The sequence below is a fragment of the Cariama cristata genome, unplaced genomic scaffold (genome assembly GCF_000690535.1).
Source record: "Cariama cristata isolate BGI_N322 unplaced genomic scaffold, ASM69053v1 scaffold21462, whole genome shotgun sequence".
NCBI lineage: Eukaryota > Metazoa > Chordata > Aves > Cariamiformes > Cariamidae > Cariama > Cariama cristata.
The window spans coordinates 15704-34231 of NW_009603584.1; the positions used below are offsets into that span (position 1 = coordinate 15704).

At 39.1% G+C, this 18528-nt stretch overlaps 1 protein-coding gene across 1 annotated transcript in view; it reads right to left on the reverse strand.

Annotated features, from left to right (window-relative positions):
• Positions 1-64: 64 nt before the first annotated feature.
• PRTG (protogenin) overlaps positions 65-18528 on the reverse strand; it is a 51674-nt gene continuing 33210 nt past the window's right edge. Inside the window, exons 11-19 of the mRNA XM_009695266.1 lie at positions 13898-13993; positions 13163-13349; positions 11285-11412; positions 10391-10561; positions 6583-6765; positions 5248-5368; positions 4149-4314; positions 3061-3165; positions 65-1964 (exon numbers count right to left, since the gene is read on the reverse strand). Of these exons, the coding sequence (XP_009693568.1) occupies positions 1575-1964; positions 3061-3165; positions 4149-4314; positions 5248-5368; positions 6583-6765; positions 10391-10561; positions 11285-11412; positions 13163-13349; positions 13898-13993 (1547 nt within the window). The 3' untranslated portion in view covers positions 65-1574. The remainder of the gene's footprint in view (positions 1965-3060; positions 3166-4148; positions 4315-5247; positions 5369-6582; positions 6766-10390; positions 10562-11284; positions 11413-13162; positions 13350-13897; positions 13994-18528) is intronic.

An 18528-nucleotide genomic window follows, 5' to 3' on the forward strand; every position in this document is an offset into this window, starting at 1 on the left:
AGAGGACTGGATATAGATACAGGCAAGTTTATAACATTGGATGATTCCAACCTCCTCCTTCTCTCTCCCTCTCTCCTATTAAAAAACAAAACATGATACCCTGTCAGTTTGCTCCACGTTTCCGTGAGGCAGCTCAAAAGTAACAAACTGTTCCCTGAGTACAGGAAAAAAACAACAACAACAAACCCCAAAAAACACTAGAATAACTTTTAAAGGAGGTAGTATAAAACAGGAATTGCATGGGTTCAAGGCAGTAGCAGTACTCACCTCTTTCAACAGACTCTTCAACTAAAGCTCTGGCTTTTTTATTTCTCATGGTAGCCTAATCAGAGTTTTAGATTGGCATAAGGTAAATTGACATTGGGTAAAGTCACTCCCTGAGCTAAAATTCCTGGCTAACAGCCCACTAGGCAAAGCCAAGGAGCAGGGTTGCATCCTAACAATAGCTCTGAGACATACTATGATGCTAGCAGTGCTTATCAGCATGCAAAGTTGGGTAAAAATGAACTATAAACTCATGATACAGTTTACTTAAAACATCTAAGAAGCATTTAAGGCATCTTTCTGTACTCCAAAGCAACTTTATGAATACTAAAAAGGCATAAGGCAAATCAGTAATTTCATAATATATACGGCAAGGCACCATTGCTAAGAAGTACTGTGATACTGGAATACTCAGCATTATTATCTGTTCCATGACTCTCGGGCAGAGCCAAACTGGAAATGTTGAATACTTCTTCATTTTACCACGCTTTTTAGCATTAACTGTCAATAAGGGGGCAACACTTGTCACTGTGGGGAACCCAACACGTCCCAGAGCACCAAGGATATAGCATACCTCCTGTCAGCAGTTGCTGGCACAAGTTTCTGGGGGAAAGGCACTGTCCTAGGCTTACTGGGGTTATGAGAAATCAAGAGGTACCAAAGATTTCATGTGGCTGTATACCTGGAAGTACCAACTCCAGTTTTCCCAGCTTTTAACATCCTCTATGTCAACCACATTAAATCATTACATTTTATACTCTGAGGTTTCCTTCTTTTTAAAGACAGAGCTTCAGCTAAACAATCTTGTTCACCTACCTATACAACTCCCTGATCACTGAGCGCACGCATGTGCACACACACACATATTCTACACACAACTAAAAAAAAAAAACAACAAACCAAACAAACCCAAAATAAAACAACACTACTAGGAAGTATCATCAGTTCCATAGCTGAGACCAACTAGAACACAAATGAGGTAAAGCAGTCGTCATTCAAAGTTCACCTCTCGGCAAACTGAGGTAGATAGTCAGCAAAAGGGCCAACAGCCTTCCCTTTGCTCCAGTGATATATTTTTAACTTTAGTCAGAAATCTTCACTGTCCTTTCACATTTGTTGACCACTGAACATTCAAAATGAGTGAGTTGTAAAAAAACAAAAAAAAAAAAAAGAAGAAAAAAAACATTCAACAGAAATATGGGATCACCTGTTAGGTTAGTCAGGCTTTCCACAATAAAACTTTGGCTCCCTGTTCATTGTCCTTCGAACAGACATACACTGCAAGAATGCCTGGTGTGGCCCTAAGGATGTCAGTTTTGCACCGCAGAGTGTATCTGAAGAGGTGAGGTAGGAGTCTGGTCAGTAGCAAACGGCAGAGGAGACTCTGTGCAGTTACTTATGACGGGGCTCATCATGTCTGTGTCCAAGTCACTGCTTACAAAAGGACTGGTAGTGGGAGGGGTGGCACTTGTCACAGAGGAGAGGTGTATCTCATCGTTGGACTCGTGCGAGTATCTTCCAGAGTCACCAGTCTCATGGCTTCCTTCGCTGTTGGCCGAATGCTCCGTATCGGCAACAATACTGAACGGCACCTGGAAATTAGACTGCTGGCCAGGAGAGCTGGGGGAGTCATCCTCACAGATCAGCACAGTGGTGCCTGGCTGATACAGACACACTGCCTGGACAAATCTTCTCTGGGGCTACATAGAAAGCAGAGAGAAAAACGTTGTTCGGCCTCTGAAAAGCTGAGCCATAATTCGATTTTTTACTGCATTTCCTATCTCCTATTCCACCACAGTGCCTCTAACAGTATTGCCTCAGAACAATCTGGGCTTTCCTGCAGGAGGTTAAAAAGAATCAAATCTCAAGTCTTGCTTATACTTTTCTCTTCCATAATAGATGAAATAATCCCTTCTAGCTAAGCATGGCTAATCAAGAATGATTTCACTGGAGAGACCTGAATAGTATTTTAAAAACATACTTGGTAGAGCTCTCTCCCATCCCTTCATGCATACTCTTTAAGCATTACTCCTTGGGTGGTAGTAAATACTTATAGAGGCATCAGAAATATGCAGCTGCTTCTGGAATTATTTTGGAATACAGATTTACAACATGGCTATCAAGACTTCCTATTCCTTAAACATACAAGAGCACAATACAAGTTACAATTCAATAAACGTTAGTTAGATGCCTCATAGGTGTGAATTTGCATGATAATGTTCAGGATTTGCTTTAACACTTCAGTTTTAAACTGTTGTTTTTCTCATCCAAATAGCAAATGTGTCCAGAACAACAATTTCAGAAGCCAGACATTTTTACTCAGTTTCTCAATTTCTTGAGTACTTTGGGCAAATCATTTAATTTCCCTCTTCAGCAAAGTTTTAGCTGTCAGGGTAGGAGGGGATTCTTTATATTTGCATATTATTTTTATTTATAAATATATATTTAATTTCCATTTCCATTTATACAAAGTCTCTGCAGATGTAGTACTGAAGATGCTATGTATAAACCTAGTACACAGAAATCCGTTTGCTCACAGATGAAAGGGCACAGACAAGAAAGCAATCGGTTAACCATAAAAAGTTACAGCATCTGACAGCTTGGGACAGAAAATGAAACTTCCACAAGACTCTACTACAAGGTAAAACACCATCAACCTTAACACAACTGAAACTATCCAATTAAAACTTAGACCACTAATTATGCTTTTCCATAAATAGAAAACTACATATCTTCCTTTGCAAACACAGGGTATTACAGTAAAGATTGCGCATCTCTGCCCGTTAGACCAATTACCTCCTCAGTCTTCACCTTTTTAGTATCTTGGAAGAACAGCCACCTTTTCTTGCAGTTAGCCTTCGTGACAGGCCCATAGCTGTTAATAATCAGATCAGATCCCCCCTAAAATAGAGGGAGACACATAGACATTTATTTTAACAAATTAAATTTCTAAGGTATTTGAAAATATTTTTCTCTTCCTACCTATTGACTCCATACTAAAAAGGAAGATGAATGAAGTCTTAGTGCTCAGTCATGTTTTTGTGGTCTGGTATTCATCTACTGCTTGAGACAAGCCAAGACCAGATCCACTAAATCTGGTAAGCCCACAGGCCACACCCAACAGCTATAATACTACAAACACACAGCAAAATATTCCAGCCACTGCTCTTGCACTACTGCTTTGAATGTGACTATTCAGAGACCTGGTGTCTGTGCCGGTACTGGGGTCCATTTCTGCTTCCCAGCTCTTGCATATATCCTCAGGGAGCGGCTCCATTCAGGTTTGCAGTGTGTACAGCCAAGGCTTAAATCAGTATGTCTACATGTGAAACTAAGGCCAGTGTGGGTTTGTCACACTGGACTCCCGGACTGTAAGATTCTACACATCCACTGATAAATCCTGCCATCTAGATTAATTTACAATTTGACCAAATATGGGTTTATAAAATGTAACCTTGTCTTACCAGTGAACACACAGAAAAATAGTATTTTCTTTAACACCTGCTTATTGTCATACTTGACTAGATTGTGCACAGGCACTTACTGAACTAGGTGCTGACAAGGACTCTCTCACCTATCTCCTTGGACTGGCAGAGGTCACCTCGCAGCCCTAAGCCCATGGAGCTTTTACCCTTTGATGCTGTGCCAGAGCCAAACTCCACAATCTGCAGAGTACAATGTAAGACAAGTGCATTGAATCAGACCTCGGGCTGAACTTTAAGAGAAATCTTGAAAATTTGACCCTGGATCACCAAACTTGTGCTTGTCCCATTAAAAAACCCTTCTGTGGATTCGTAGTGTACATATTTTACTTTTGATAATTGTTACAGCAATGAATTCTAAAGAAAGATTTCTGTTTTGGGAGTGAGTAAAGCTCACAGTACCTTAGCATCAATGAAGCTGTTTCCCACTATCATTGGCAGTAAGGATTCTTCATTCTCTGCAATTCCTTGAGTACTCTTCTCCACCTCATTAGCACTGGCTAATGAGATGCTGGTATGTGACAGCTGGTCAGCGCTTTGCTGCGCAGGTTTAGGAGCAGATGTTTTCCTACACAATGTTAAACAGGAATAAAATTGACCCACAGGAAGAAAAAAACCAAAAAAATCAAGGATAAACTTCGAAGCTATTATTAATCAAGTAATATTGGTATATTCTTGGCCTTTACGTTTTGTATTATGATACCCCTAACTCTCATGGAACTTAAATGTTGTTGCTTGTCATAAAAATAACGTAACGCTTCCAGTTAATCATACACAGTAGGCTACAGGCTTATGTGCAGACAGGAATTGTCATGATTAGTAATACTACTTGGAGGAAATAACCACCAATGATATTAAGACCTTTCTACTATGCTACACAGAGACTGCCTCCCAATCTTTACTTTTTCCTGCGTGTATGCTAAAAAGCCCTTGTTACTAAAATGTACTTTCAGACAATTTTGTAATTTATTATTTCAAGTAACTTATATTTGTTCTGATCCCAAAGTTGTGGGCAGAGTCACTGGGCCAGTTTATGCCCCATGGCAGCTGATGACAAGACAGACAGATGGTGGCTTGCACCACTGCAAAGAAACTGCATCATAGCCCTGTTTTATGTCAGAGTTCCTCTTGTCCAGCAACACCAGAAGGTTAAAGCCTTGCAAATGAGGTCTAGGCAGGCTGAAGGGTTAAGCAGGAAGAGCAGATGATGTAAAGCAGCACGCTTATCTGACTCAGAAGAGGGGTTTTTTTTATTTGGAAACATGCCTCATGCTTAGTTGTCAAAGCACCACTGACTCACTCCATGGGTTCTTCCTTCTTTTCATTGGAGAAGGGGCTCAGGTAGAGTAGGAAGAGCCAACAAAGTGCTTTGTTTCCACTGCTGGTAGGAACAGGCGAAGAGACAGAGTACTTCAGAGAACCTAGCGCTCTTGAGAAAGGTGGCACGTCCCAAGAATCAGAGCATTAAGAAAGAACTCAGCCTTCAAGAACAAAAACATACCTGGCTTTACTGCGATAAATTAAGATCAGGATGCAGATAAGGATGCAGGTCAAGGCTATGCAAACCCCGACAACAATGCCAGTCATTGATTTTTGGTCCAGATGGTAGTAGTCAGAATAAGCTATAGCAAAAAAGAACACCGAAAGGCTCAGTTAAATAAGAAGAGTTACCCCCTGCTCCCTGTCAGGAAGTTAATAGGGTTATAGTCACAACCACAGAGACAAATGCTTCCTTTTAATGAGATTTCCAGACCTTCTCTGTCATACATTTTGACACTTTTGAAAATAAAACTTGCAGACCAAACAGAGGACTGTATGCAGTCCTGGTGTGGGAGGGGAAGAAGGGACTGCCCCACACCATAGCCTCTTCAGTGGCCTACAACAGGGAGCAGAGGAGCGCTCTCCAACCCTTTCCTTAACAGGGTGCTACCAGACAACAAAGGGAAAAGGCTTGGAGAACTCCAGCCACTGTCACCTAGGAGGGGTCACTTTGGTTTCTGCTTTGACATCATATGTCTATTAACCTAATCCTGAGGGCATGACTCTATTTGCTTATTCAGGCCAAAATATAACTGAACTCCAGGAAGGGAGAAAACCCAAGCAAGAAAAATCCCTATGTTTTAATCACAATTCAATGTGTAGCAACAAGGAGAGGTTAAAAGGTTCATGTACTTGAATAATTACTAGCTCTTGTCTCCCCAAACAGCTTTAAAATCTATAACAAGTCACCAAGATAAATCGTGTTCTATGTCAGACAAAGACAATGTGTTCTTCCATTCTTCTATGAAGAAACCACTGATGTTACCTTAATTTCCACAAGGCAACACATAGTTTTCCCCAAAGAGCTGCAAGCAGGGCTGACTTCTTTCATGAAAATATGTGCTGGTATATCACTGACTGACAGGTTGATTTGGGTTGCTGGAATACCAGGAACCAGCAAATTTCAACGGATTTATTTGAGATGCCATCTCATCTCTGCTGGGCTGTCTGGTTCTAACTGACCCAGTTCTACTGGTATCTCAAGTCAAATAAAGGACTTAAAGGAAGTGCCTTAGAAGAGTGGCTGCAAAGTTGATACTGATGTAAAATTCAAAACAGTTATGGATTCTCATTTGAAAGGCAAACTTCCAACTTCTGAGCAAAAGAATTAAACCAGTTCTGAGTTGAACTCAGATAAAAATTCCAAAATGGTTTCATTTAGAAGAAAATGCTACCCCGTTAGGACTGCCTCACAGAAAACAGAACAGTTTATCCAGGAAGTGGTTACAAGCTGAAGCAAACAGCAATCTTTTTTCCTGGTACTTGTGACAGCAGTAATCAAAACATTGATACTGACTTGTGGAGTCTCCCAAATCCAAGCGTTTAGGTCTCTGATTAGACTCCGATGTCTCCTTTGGCAGCACAGCAAGTTCTACCGCATTTGAGAAGGGTCCTTCTCCCACCTCATTGGAGGCTGCTATTTTGACCAAGTAGACATTTCCCGCTACAAGGTTTTCCAGCAAAGCCATGGTCATTGCTCCTATGAAAAGATTAGATAAACAGTTCCAGTTAGACAAAATCTGTGGGAACAGACTGAGATTTAGACATTGGGACCTACGCTTTCTTTCCAATACCACCTCCAAATCTTGTTTGAGGACTGTGGTCACTTTCAGATGTTCTAACCTGCATATACAGGGTACAGAATGAAGACCAGGGTTGCCTGCTTGTCCCTTCTGTCCTTTCTCCCTATACTGCTTGAACATAGCACACTGTGAAGTGCCAGTATAGTTCAAAACCAAGAGTCAAGTATTAGCTACATAGCATACTTGTACATTAGAGACACAGCATACTAATCCTAAATCTAGCGCTAGCTGCATTTCAGCATGATGGTGTTTGTGTTGTGATCGTGTCTGTGAGGAAATGCTCCGAGCATTAACCAGACTTTCAGGCAGGAGAAAGCAGAATGTTAGACCTCTCATATACTAATCCATGCGCCTCTCCTAGATGCACTGTACTATGAATGCAAATGAAAATTGTCATAACAAAATAATTCAGGTTTAGTTTATCAAATTTCAGGTCTAGTCAGTTAAATAAACAGGACAGATTTGGAAGAGTACATTATACCATGCTTTTAAAATAAAATTAAACCCTATTTAGGCCTGCGTAGGCTTCCTTGATTACTGTGCATCTAAGCTGTGCTACTAAAAATATTACAGAAAATGTCTCTCTCACATGCTAAGGATTCATTTCCTAAAGTCCCTGAAGGCAGGAAAACCAGATTAAGAACATAAATAGGATTCAGTCGTATTGTCCTTAGAGAGGCAAAACTCCTATCAAAGCCAATGAGAGCTTTGCCTGTCCAGGGACCGCAGACTGCAGCTTAAAATTCCAATTCCTTTCTAAAATGCCTGTGTTTCTTCCTACCACAGAACTATATTGTTTTTCTTAAAGTGACAGTTACAGGACCAAATCTATCCCTTGTTCTCTTTCACATATTCCATTCACTTTCTCAGACTTAAGTCTAAATTTCAACCTTTCAAATCAGTTTCAGAAGTTAGAATTTATAGTATAATGGGAGCGCATAAAATATAAGGTTGTTTTGTTGACAGAAAAGATTATACATTTGGCAAAAGGGAAGCTACTTCAAAAGCTATTTCAGCTCTTCCATAAAAAACCCCACCCATTAGCTGAAAGCATTTGAAGTAAAATGTGACGTATCTGTAACCAAAGGAGCTGTAATATTTAGCACCAGCAAGGGCGAAAGGTCACATGTCAATATTACAGGCTCTTTCCCACCAGCTCCTTTCAAATCTGCTGCATTGCTAAAGCAACCAAGCACTTTGTACTGATTTACTGCACGCCAATTGTGTAGAGGCTGTAACTTCTGATCCACTTGGAGAGAACTCGGGAAAAGGGGAGAGGTGGCTGGATGATAACTCACATCATGAATCCACAACAAACTGCAGTTCTATTTTCTAATTCTGCCATGTCTAACACAAAAACTCAGACAAATTAGAGGGTTTTGTTTTTTAACTTTGCGGATTGGTAGAAATTTGTGTGCGTAAACTAAAGCCCATGCTAGGACTTTCATAGGTGGTAGGGTTGCTTTGTGGTTTTTTGTTTTGGTTTGGTGGGGTTTTTAAATCTTTTTATTTGGGGGAGGGTGTCTTTGGAGGTATGGGAAAGGAATGGGGTTAAGATTTCACAAATCTTCTGCAGAACAAGTTTAGTGTCAAGACAAAACAATGCTATTTATTGCATGAGGTTAGCTGATCTTATCAAAATAAATGCATTAAAAAACCCAAACCCTGCTTCTACCTCAAATTACATATGAAAGGACTGTCATGGGACTATCACAGTATTTGCCCAATTCTACTTCTACACACCAATTTTCTTTCACAGACTTTTCCATCTGTACTTTAACTAAGAGCACTACAGATTGTCCTAACATGTTAAGATGCCCAAATTCCATGCCATGCCTCAAATCCTAATATATCTGTCAAAATACAAAATTAGTGACTCTAGCATTGATGGACATAGCAATACACTGAGATTTACAGCTCTGCATTTGCTCATTCCCTCCAACACTGTCAGTATGGGAACACATGAAAATGTTTACTGTTATTGCCATCCCCTCATCCAAAATATCTATGGTAAAATACTATTTGAGACGCTGCTCTGTTTCACAGCCATGGCTGAGCTGAGGTATATACCTGATAGCAATTCAGCCACTTTGCTGCATACGACAAATACAGCGTATCATCACCAGAATGACAAGATTTATTCTTCAAATATAAGCTGCCTGTGAATTTAAATCTGCAGGGTTTTTTACTGAGTAAAAATTAAATTGGTCCTTTAGTATGACACCTTTACATCACTGTTTCTTTCAACAATTTAATGGGACAACTTTATAGCAATGGTTCTTTGAACAATTTTAATAGCAAAAAACCATGGCTCAATCTTCCCCCTACAGTTAGACCTCACTGATATTTCAGAGACTAGTTATTTTTCACAAATTTTGCTTAAGATTAATTGTCATTTTACTGTTATTCTTCACAGCTGACCATTCTATTTGAGACTAGCCTGACAAATACCATTCTGGTCCAGCACTTCCACCTTTCAAAATGGCTGTTGGTCCTTCATCCCCTCTTCAGGAGCAGCACAAAGGGCAACCACCGTCTTTGAACTAAAACAGTTCACCCTCACCGACGGCAAAACAAGTTGTCCTCTATGAGTGCATACTCATATAAACACTTGAGTGCAAACTCAAGTTCTATGAATTTTCTTCACAGAAAATTTAAAGCCTCACCCTCTGCTGACAACTAAGCTTTCAGCCATGAAACAACAAAATAGTAACTCTTCCTGGGCAGTCCTCTTAAATAAGCTACTCAAGCACATGACTTTACTCTGTAACGCTGAGCTTCCCTGTCTGGTTTAATAGATTATTAGAACATTATATATTCTGAACTGCCTCTGTCTGTTTTGAATAACAACTGAACAGTAAATGTCTTTTTCTTTTTTTCTAGTTATAGTAGAAATCTGTTCTTGATGCAGCTCTTCAAATCGTAGTATTATTCTGGAAAGTGCCTATAAAAATTTATACTGTATCTACATCTAATCACAAAGATGTGACTGCAGTTCATATCACCATACCTGAGTTACTGTTAGATTAGCTAGCTGGGGCTCAGCAGCAGAGTAGAGCCAGAGAGTTAAATTTAATTTGCAGAGCAATTTACTGGGAGTAGGGGAAAGTTGATTAAGCAAACTGAGCTAACTGGATTGGCAGTGATTGAAAGAAACATATAAACCCACACAGCCAACATATATAAATTTATTTCTGGACAGAAAGGCATCTCAGAGACTTCAGATTTGAAACAGTGTATTTACAAAATGAAACCATCCAATCATGGTTACAACAGAACTAAGATGGATGTAACTGGATTTATGAGACATTTTGGTTCACGTGCACATGAAACTCCAAAGCAACAGACAGACCCTCTCCCTCGCCTTCTGAGTATTAATTGGTTTTTTAACTAATTATAACTTTTATGTGAACATTTACATTAATTCCTTTCTTACTGTAGTCCAAGGGATCTGAAAGTACAAAGCATCTTATAAGTAGCATCACTGTTTGTCCAGTTCCTAGGTTTACGATTTTAATTTACCTTCCCTATGCAACACTTGCCATTCCCCAGCAATCCAAGACTTCCTGGAGGCATAGAGGATAGTATATCGTGTAACAACTGTTTCGGGACCATCAGGTGGCTTCCAGGAAACCAAAGCAGTATCATCCTCTATCAAAGTCACCTTCACTCCCACTGGAGGGCCAGATGGTGCTGTGAGAACAGTAACACAATGCTATTAGGCTAACCTAATTTACATGCAATTAAATTGTTCAGAAAGAAATTGATGTGCCGATCTAATGGCTACTGCTACATCCCAGATAAACAACATATAAACAAACACATACTGCTCCTCAAGAGAAACTTGCCTGTTAACTCTAATCTGGTCAATAGCTTCAATTTTGTAAAAGCAAATTTCGTATTTTTCGTATCATTGCCCTCTGAACAGGTACATCCCAAACACCGCAATGCTGAGAACATGAAACTCAAGTTTTTGATTTTCACTGACCAAGCCGACAGAAAAGCAAACCAGCAGCTAGGGCAGTAGATGTGTAATATTCTTACAGTTTCTAAAGCTTCTGGTTTTAAAAATATGTTTTCATAATGTCTATGAATCAGCCATGCCTCTTCAGTACATATTTTGCATTTTTTATTCAAGTTATTTCCATTCAATCGTTGCTAATGGTGTAAGTACATCACATTTTATATAAAAATTGTTGCTGATTTTAGGTAGATTTTGGAAAAGAATTTCACAGTTCCAAAACAAGGATTTTCCTTACAGCATTTTTCTCTCTCTCACCAAGAAGAGCAATATCTGTATCTCAGGAAAGTATTTCTCTCTCCTACAGACAGCTTAAAATTATTAGGCAATTTTCAGGCCATTTAGTTTACAGAGCTTTCTTTTTAGAACCGTGTGGTCCTCTCCTAGTGCCTTACCTTCTGGAAGGGTAGTATGGTAGACTACTGGACTCCAGGGACTGGAGAGCTGGTCCACATGCAGCCGAACTGCAAATTCATACATGGTTTTTGGCTCAAGACCTTGAACTAACATGTGAGTGTCTGACCTGAGTGTACAGATGAAGGAATAAAATAAATTTAACAGCAGCATTTGACTTGACGATCCCAAACTCAAATGATATCTCTTAGTTACTGTGAGTGGATTCTTACTGTCAGTTCAACACAAGACAAAGCAGTTCAAGTCCAGACATGTGGTTTATCTGCACTTTCTACCTGGAAATGTAACTGTACTAACCCTGGAGCTCTTGGGAGGATGTCAGTTGACTGGAGCTCAAGTTTTTATAAAGGTTGTTTGGACAGCTGATGCACAAGCAAGTCTGACATTATTGCTCAGATCACCCGTAGGTAACCCAAACTCAGCTCGTTCCACATTTGTCCATAGGACACTATGCTTCAAGCTGGAGTAACACTGAAACTACAACCAGCACCACAGTTGAAAAGGCACATGCTGGTGGCTCCAGCAGATTCATTCCTGGATCTGCTTCTCAGTTCACAGAACAGACACAGGCTATCTGTACAACTTACCCTTCCACTTATGGCCTCTATCACCTCATGTTTAGGGTATCTCTGTAGAATATGAATGTTCCCTACTCATCCTGTAGTCATATTTGGTAATTTATTAATTGTAAAATTGATTATATTTATTGTAATATTGCAGTTAACTATTTGATCACAAAGTCAATTGTAGACAGTCCACTTTATTTTGATTCTGGGGGCGGGGGGAAATCTTTCATATATACCAGGGTTAATTCCGGGTTATAAAACCAAGATATATATAGATATAGATATATAGAGAGAGATACATTAAAAAAAAGTTGAGATTAAATCTCAATTTAAAATGGTGTTACTCTACAGATATTGCTTTATTAAATCTCATTTAGTATTTTCATCTTCTGTACTGCAAAGGCAGTCACCAATATTTGCAATAGTCTCATCCTATCACAAAAAGCAGCATTCATTGCTATGCTCCACATTGCACACTAAGAATTTTACATGGTGATTATACTGTGTCTAATCGTGAAGTCAGGAGTTATACAGCAGAGGATGTGTTCTTTGAAGAGAAAACCGTCAATACTAGGATGGAAACTATCTTTTAAGACAGCATTTTTCCTATTTAGAAGTACTGAGTAAACCCAAGTATTCAGGGAATCCACACGTGTGTAGCTCCCTCAACAGCACCATGGCCCTCAACATAGACAGTCACAATGGAGCAAAGTCTTCTGCTCCCATACCACCTGGACAGAGTTGAACACCAAGCCTGGGCACAATTTCTTCCCTGTTCTGCCATTCTGTGGCTCATGAATTGCTTCTCTGAAAAGCAACCTGTAGCTGCTACTCAGCTTTCTCTCAGCAGGGTGCCACGCACTCAGGAATGTGGCATTCCCACAATAACATGCTCAACCCCTCAAAACCTCGTTTCCAGTCTTAGAATCAGACACTGGATTAAGTCCCGTCTTTGTCCAGATGAGCTACCTATAAAATAGGTATTCCTTTTTGTTTGGTTGAAGAAGACCTTAAAATTAAATTCAACTTAGACAGCTAAAAAGTAATTAAAAATTCCGGAACTCATCCAGGGAGCCACCACAAGGATCACAGGCAGAGAATTAAGCTGTTCTATGAACACATCTTAAACAACCCAAGAAACAGAACTAGCAGCCACTGAGCAAAACACAGTCCTCTAAGGGAGATAAAAGTTGTTACAGTAAAAGGCAAATAAGAGAGGGCAGGAAGAGTAGAAATTGAGGGGGAAGGATCTGGAAATGGGAAACCAAGACTCATTAGTAGCATTGCACTTACGTTTGAAGGTAGAGAACCAGAGAAGCATTCTGCAGCCCCACTGGGTTGCAGCGGATTGTGTAGTTAATGACTTGTGCAGATGTAAAGGCAGGCTTTCCCCAGTGAAGGTAGATAGAAGATGAAGTGTTAGCTTTGGCATAGAGGTGGTGAGGAGGTGGTGGTGGTGGCACCATGCGATCACGGACAGCTATTTAAAACAAAAAAGGAGCATGAATTATTTAATGAACTGTATACAGATAACAGCAAGATTAAGAGACAGGTCTGAGCCCACAGGTTTAGATTTAAATCCACCCTACCCAGCACTACCTGGTATTCAGACCCAGGAATCTGGTTAAAGCTATTAAAGATCCCTTCTAACCTAATACATGTCACACATTACTTCTCCAGTCCCACTTGTTTAGTCAAAAACAAAGTCAAAACTATAAACAGAGACAAGGGAGACAGATAAATCTCTTATAAGATACATGATACATCACTGGTTAGATGATGCAGACAATTCAATGGGGAAGGAAAATGTGCTTGGTAGCCATCTTATTTCCTCAGCTGCAGTTCATGAACACAGGAGACTGTCTCAGTTGCAGGATGACTAGAATAGTATTTGTCTAAGACACAATTTTTCCGGTTCTCTGTTTGACACTAAAGTAATTGCTTATTTATAGGTTAAAAACACAGAGTGGATGGGACCTTGAAACAACTCAGCTCTTAATAAATTCTTCATGCACCTACAACACTTACAGACACATCCTGGAGTGCTGACTGTTTGGTCTGCCTGATAACCTTCTTCCATACTGTTATATGCCAGCAGCCTTACATGATACTTTCTTCTAGGATCTGCACAAAGAGAAAAATGAATAATTAAACTCAAGTAAAAAAATGAGGACTTTCAGACTTGTACAGATAGTGAGGTAACTTGATTCTCCTGCAAGTTTGGTTCAAAACTTGTCTGCTACAATCAGCAGACTGATGAATGGGCTGGATGCCTAGAAGCCTGTCTTTTCTCCAGCGCTGCGAATTTCCCTGAATCTTTGCCCAGAATCAGTCACATATCTCCCTGTCTTGCTTCCAATAGCTTGAAATGGAAGTTTGTCAGAAATCAGTGCAAGTAGGATAAATACCATATTTTTATCTGTAAGAAAATCACACCTTCACAGCTACAGAGCTAGATTTAATAGGATGATTCAGCATATTGAAAGTGCTTTCAGATTATAATAAAGATTTGTTAAAACAAACAGCATGAGGTCCATGGAAACTAACATTTATTTCTGGATAAGCAGGCTGTAATGGAGCAGGGCAATCAAAGCAAAGGCAGGAAGACAGGACCCAGCAAAGAAATGGGAAATGTTTTGGTTCCAGGTTCCAAGACCAGATACACTGTGAAACAACAGTGATTGTTAATAATGCCTTTGACTAACAACTTCCATTTCCATGTGTTTTCTTGAAAGCTGGTCCTGGCATTCTTAGAGGGTCACTCTTTCTAGCTTGAAGGGTCTGACTATTTCCCTTTCTCTGGTCATGTCTTTGGGTAGCCATATTGCAGTTTGCTGCTTCTCTCAGTTCTGTTAATGCCCTTGATCCAAGTGAAAAATTACTACAGAGAAATGAGTTAGAAAGGAGCTTTCTGTAAGTGGAGATGGCGTGGGGTACCCACAAGTGGTTAGGAGTGCAGCCTACTCCCTTGCAATGCTATTTGCAACAAACCACTTCCATGCAATGATGATTTGCAAGGTGGTAGCATTTGCTACTAGTAACACTAGCTACAAGTTCTTCTGGGCTCAGCTAAACTTCACCCCAGTACTGATGTAGGTATTCGGATAATCTCCTCTTCTATTGTCAGGAACCTATTTCTTTCTAGTAAGATTTTCAGAAGGTTCAGGTGTTACATACCCATGCTGATCTTGTTTATTTCTTTCTTCCTTGCCCTAAAGTACCACAATATTACCCTATCTCAAAATAAGCTTTTCTCTTTGTCATTTTAGCTGAGATATGACATCATGCCTCTCATGAAATAAACAGGAACACAAATCCCTGACATTTCTTCACCACAAATAGGACTTTTGTTTACATCAGTATGCTAGCTCCCTCTGCAGGCTCTGCACCAGCCATAGAATCTTAACAACTCTTGATTTGATGTTTCCATAAAGACGGCATAGTAATTTCATAATAATGCATTTTGTAAAATCTTTTTGTATTTATTTTGAAACAGACAATCTTTTTGCACTGTAGTTACCACATCAGCTTTAACTGAGGTATCGCTAGGCAGAGTTTACATCTTTATGTATGTTTATTTTAAAAGACTATTTTACCAACATCTAAATATAGGCATAAAAGAAAAAGGGCTCTTAAATTTGGATTAAAGTATTTTTTTGATGTGTTTAATAGTAATGGTAGAATAGGCAAGAGGAGCCCACTCCCATTTTCCAAATAGACTTTAACATCACAAATAGACAATATAAATAATAAAATGTAAAAAATTACATTTTTTTTAAGCTAGAGTAAAATTCTCATTTGCGTTGAAGTTTTTTTTCCACTTTACAATATCACTTTAACAACAGATTACATCAATTCTTCTTAGCCAACAAATTACAATCAGAGAAAAGGAGAAGATGGGACACAAACACACAGAATAACCTTAAGCATGTGCTAAAAGAAAACATGGGAATTTTAATACTGAAAATTCAGTAAGATAGTAAGATATTATATGTACATCATTGCAGTCTCTTAAAAACTTGTAAAAAACAAAAGACACGGGAAGGAAAGGTGCATTTAAAAACACTGAGCCCAGCCAAAAAAATAACTGCACTTCAAAAGTACCAAGTGAGTTGAATACACCAAAATCAAGTTATGGTGACTTGTTGAGCCAAATGACAGCATGCATCTCAGAAGAGCAGAAACATGTACCTTCCCAGGCTTCTTAACCTGTGGTAGGAATACATATATTTAGCGCATAACTGAAATATTCAAAAACAAAGCCAAAATTTAAAAAAAGAGGCCATCAAGACATCTTTAAGATTTCATTAGGATTATGCTTTGGAGGTTGTCCTAATAATCAATTCTCATATCCATTCTTAGAAAAAACTTGAATTCGAGTACTATTTAGCAGACCCTTAAACAGATTCCACAGAAACAGGGAGCATCCAGCCGGCCAAGTGTCACAGTCTATCTTTTTCTTTACAAGTTCCTGCAGAAGAGACCCCTGCTGCATTTCCGCAAGACACAGGATGACAGACGCGACAATTTATCATCCTGCCGAGCACCTTCAAAAACTCTGTGCCCTTTGAAAGTGGTCACCCAGAACTGATCATCTTCACTGTGAAATGAAGAATAGCTAAGGTCTAGTGCCCTGCTGAGCTGAATGAGGAGCCTGTGAGGTCTGTTTATCCTCATTGCTTTTTTTTTTTTTTCTTTTTTTCTTTTTAAAACCTGAATTCCTCATTAACACTTGACTGGGGAGAAGAGGAAGAATAATGGGATGTGGAAGAAAGGCAAAAATGTAACTCTGACCAAAAAAATTCAAATGTCTTTGAGAAAAACACATTTTTTTAATCTTATTTTTAGGTGTCTTTAATACTCTACATTTAGAAAAAGCACAATGTTGAATACCATTCATCTTACTCTTGTATAATGCAACAAGTTTCAGAAAGAATTATCTTCATATAGAACCTGTTTAAAAATAGTCTCTCACTTAGTTTCTACTGTCCAAAAACCAAGGTTATTTCCACTTTAGGATATCATGACTAGTAGCAAGACTAGTTTAATCCAAAAGCGATGTCAGAATTTTTAAGCTGTCACACATTACTGCTTCTATGGTTGAAAAACCATCTGCTGGTATCTGTAATTTAAACAGCAACAGAGGATGGCTGCATTAGGTACTGGCCTAAAAAAGCCTAAATGTCATAGTAATCTAAAAAGGAGAATATGAAAGAACTTTAAAGACAGTGTACTGAGCAGCGAAAGAAACTGACGTGAAACTTGCTTCACAGATTACAGGTGTAACATTAGCAAAGACCAATACAAAGTACCTGCTGAGATGCTGTTCCATGTCGATCATAGCTTCACCATATGTTAAACAAGATAACCAACAGCCAAAGATCTGCCTCCAGTTCCAACAGATACTTGCACACTATTTGTTTTATGAAGTGGCGGAAAATATTTTTTTTGTCTGAAGTAGCCTCTGTTTACAACATTTTAAAAAACTGTTAGTTTTGTTTACAGGCTCATGGTATGATTTACTCCTCAATGGCAATCCCAGTGCAAACTTGGCATAAACACTTTCATCTAGCAGTTTGTCAGCTGGATCAAACATTCAAGGCCAGGCATATCCTTAGAGAGACAAAAAAACTTCAGGAGCTTTCTTATCTTTAACCAGCATAGGTATCCTGAATAGTTTACACATAAATCATTGATAAAAGACTGGGGATAGCGTGCCCACCTGGGGGGCTGACAGTCTCAAATTTAGTGTATGCTATCCATGCACATTACACAGCAACAGGAGGCTTGAGAGGCTCAGAAAACAGGGAAGCAAGTATTGAGGCCATCAGTCACGCTCATAACCGACCCAGGAGTAACACATCTTTCCACAGAACACTGCTATTCAGAAACAAATTAGGTGCGGTGATTTACTCAACCCATTCACCACATAAATTCAGTTTCAGTAAAAAAAAACTCACATCAAGGTTTCACCTCTGCATTTTCAAAATTTCTCTGAACAGCTGGTAACACTGACTCATTTCAATTAATTCTCTTGCAATTGTAATTGCCAGCATTTGTGTAGTGGTTGAAGGCTTGTTCCCAGACCTAAGGTGAACAGGAACTATTCTGCAGCCTATTTACCAACTGGCTGAATTTTTTTAAGTTAATTTGTTTCTGTTGAATATGGTTTCTTTTGGTTTCATTTTTCTAGTGCTGCTGGCATTAGGTTGTTGTAAAATTAAGTGTCACAGCACCTACAGCTTTTTAATAAGCATTTTTATTGTTATTATTTAAATCAGCTGGTGGAAAGGACACAAAAACTACACTGTTTGTACAAATCAAGAGGCCAGCACTGATGTTGATATAAACATGCTAGAGCTAATTCATAAATTTTATTACAAGAATGCCTCTGGAGTACAGAGAGACTGTCTTAAAAGATGTTATAGGCTAGATGTGATAAGCTGGCATAGCTTCACACAGTACAATGGATCTGCCTCACACATTCCTTTTTCTATAACTAAAACCTGTCAGTATTAAAAACACATGGATAATAGCCCAACTAGAGGCACAAATTTTGCCTCTGGTAATAATTCTCCTATAAGATAAGAGTAGGAAAAAGCTAAACACTCCTTACATTGATTATTTTCAAATTATCAAAATAGATACTGTCCCAAAAA